The following is a 2900-nucleotide window of genomic DNA, read 5'->3' on the forward strand; positions in this document are numbered from 1 at the left end:
TCACATATGCGCTGTACGACTGCTCCTCAAACACAGGTGGGTTGTCGTTGATGTCAGCTACAGATAACTGAACACTTTTAGACGAGGACAGAGGTGGAGAGCCCTCGTCAGTAGCACTGATTGTAATGTTGTAGTCAGACACCACTTCACGGTCCAGTTGTCCTGTGCTCACCAGAGAATAATAGTTTTTAATAGAAGGAACTAACTTGAAAGGAACGTTTTGCTGAATGGAACAGCGGACCTGTCCGTTATTCTCAGAGTCTCTGTCCTGCACGTTAATGATGCCCACCTCTGTACCAGGTGACACGTTCTCAGGTATGGGATTGGTCAGAGATTTTAGAAATATAGCAGGGGCGTTGTCATTCACATCAGTAACATCTATTATGACTTTGGCATAAGAAGTTAATCCCAATCCGTCTTTTGCTGTGACACGTAGCTCAAATGATGCCACTGTTTCAAAATCAACGGCAGTCATCAATTTTACATCACCTGTCTTATGATCTATGGAAAATATTGACTTCACATCTTCTGAAATGTGTCCAAAATCATAAGTAACCTCTCCATTTAGTCCTTCGTCTGCATCAGCTGCACTCACTGTTGCCACAATAGTGCCAAGGACGGCGTTTTCTGGAAGACTGACTTTGTAAACGGCCTGACTGAACACTGGAACGTTATCATTAGCATCCAGTACAGTGATGTGTATGACTACAGTACCTGACATCGGAGGGGAGCCGCCATCCAGAGCTGTGAGAAGGAGATTGATTTCTTTTAAACTTTCACGGTCCAGCTCTTTGTTCAGAACTAGCTCCACGGAGTTTGTTTCAACCCCCAGAATAAAATTCTCATTCCTCTGGAGGTTGTACGTCTGAACTGAATATTTGCCGATATCCGCATCATGCGCTTCTTCTATTGGAAAACGAGCACCTTTAGCTGCAGATTCACGAATATCTATTTGGATCAATTCTTTGTTAAATTGCGGAGCGTTATCATTAATATCCTGAACATGTAGGTTGATCCGATGCAGTTCTAACGGATTCTCTAACATGAGCTCTTGTTTTAAGACGCAGGATGCTTTGTCTCCACAGAGGCCCTCTCTGTCAATCCTTTCGACCACAGTCAGATCCCCGTTACGAAGGTTTATCTCACAGTAACGTTTGTCGCCTTCATCGGTATCAATACGAGCCTTTCGGGCTGATAGCTTGTTTGCTTCAAGACCCAAGTCTTTGGCAATATTCCCGATCACAGATCCGCGTCGCATCTCCTCCGAAAAAGAATAGCTTACATCTCCACGGGCAAAATGCAAAGAAAGGAGCAGGAAAACAACGGCACAGCTTTGTAATGCAAAACCCATCATACCCATCTCGACGAGTAAATGTGTGCTCGTCAAGGTATAGGAACACAGTCAAAACAAAATTAGGATTTAAGCCCAAATCCGGAGAAATTAAAGACCACGTCTGTCCCTCCTTCGACGAACAACTGCTGCACCTTCAGTCACATTCTGCGTCGGCAACGCAGGGAACTGACAAACATTTTCTAACAGCTGGTGTACAGCGACATCGTGAGTCTATTCTAGAAACTGTATCTAGTCCACTTGGAGCAGGTCTATGCAAGTCACACACTCACACAGAAATGGTCAGAGGAAGTATAATTAAAACAGAAATGATATCTTAAAAAGTCGTGAAATATGAAAAGGTGCTGAAATACAAAGACCACGTCTAAAATAACACTATTGCACAAGAGCACTACATATTGAACACTGAATTATATGCGTAAGCAAGGAGACTATTTTATTTCTGAATATTTAGGTCATTGTCACGACATAAAATGTCTTTCAAGTTTAATGTCGACCTTTGGTATAACTGAAAGAGCAGATTCACTTTGCTGAGTTCTATTAAAATATTGTACTCAAGTCAGTATGTAGAAATCCAAGATTCAACAAGTTAAAGAAAGAGCAATAGACAAAAACAAGTCAGAAAAAGCAGCAAATAGATCTGTACTAAGAACACATAAATATAGAACCTAGCACAGCATATATGGGAAAACTACTAAAACTACGTAGGGAAACGATCGAGTATTTGTTACACGTAAAGACAGCTCAAAATTAAACCCTGAAGCGCATAGAGTTGAACCACATGAAAGATGACTGGCCTGGCTCTTGAAAATAAATAAAAACAAGCTTCGAGGTATTTCCATTGAAAAAGTAAAAATACAGAAAATCACAAAAAGCCTGAACGCAGCAGAAGCACTAAAATGAAGACACGTTTAAAGTGGCCCCCTGAAGTTTAATCCTAATTGAAGTTTTCAGTTTAACGCTGTAGAATTTACTGATCCGTTATTTCTGTAGCAATGGTTGCAGCAAACAAATCTACCAGGAATCAATAATGTTTACAGATCAAAAAATCAGTCAATCAATCAATCAATCAATCAATCAAGAAGCCATTTGTTGCAATGGGTTCAATAATAGCTATAAATACACCCTCAAAGGCAACCCAGGACAGTATTACGATGCGCACAAAATGCAACTTAAATCAATTTGCATCCCTGTCACTGTATGCTGCATTATTGAAATTGGTAAATGCATTGTGAGGAAAACCATTTTTCATTTTCAGAAAGTGAACTACATCAAAGTTGACACTGAAAATCATATATCAGCAAGGTGGGCAATATTTTTCCTGATAAAATTATGATGAGGCTCTTACCTCAGGAGAAGAGTCACAATCTCCAAAGGCATCAACAAAGTCTGATGGACTTTTCCTCAGAGTCTGGTCTGCAGGCAGAGTGTTGTCATTGTAAGATGTCACAAACTTGAAGTCACTGGTCCGAGAACCTGTTGTCAGGTACGCGTCATAATTGTAAGTGCTGCGTAAAGTTCCTGTGCCGTCAACATCTGCGTAATTAGG

At 40.8% G+C, this 2900-nt stretch overlaps 1 protein-coding gene across 1 annotated transcript in view; it reads right to left on the reverse strand.

The window, feature by feature from the left end:
- Positions 1-2900, reverse strand: part of LOC103373956 (protocadherin beta-16-like) — a 63053-nt gene that overhangs the window by 51819 nt on the left and 8334 nt on the right. Inside the window, exon 3 of the mRNA XM_008303969.1 lies at positions 5-1258. Within this exon, the coding sequence (XP_008302191.1) occupies positions 5-1258 (1254 nt within the window). The remainder of the gene's footprint in view (positions 1-4; positions 1259-2900) is intronic.

The sequence above is a fragment of the Stegastes partitus genome, unplaced genomic scaffold (genome assembly GCF_000690725.1).
Source record: "Stegastes partitus isolate 25-593 unplaced genomic scaffold, Stegastes_partitus-1.0.2 Scaffold2105, whole genome shotgun sequence".
NCBI lineage: Eukaryota > Metazoa > Chordata > Actinopteri > Pomacentridae > Stegastes > Stegastes partitus.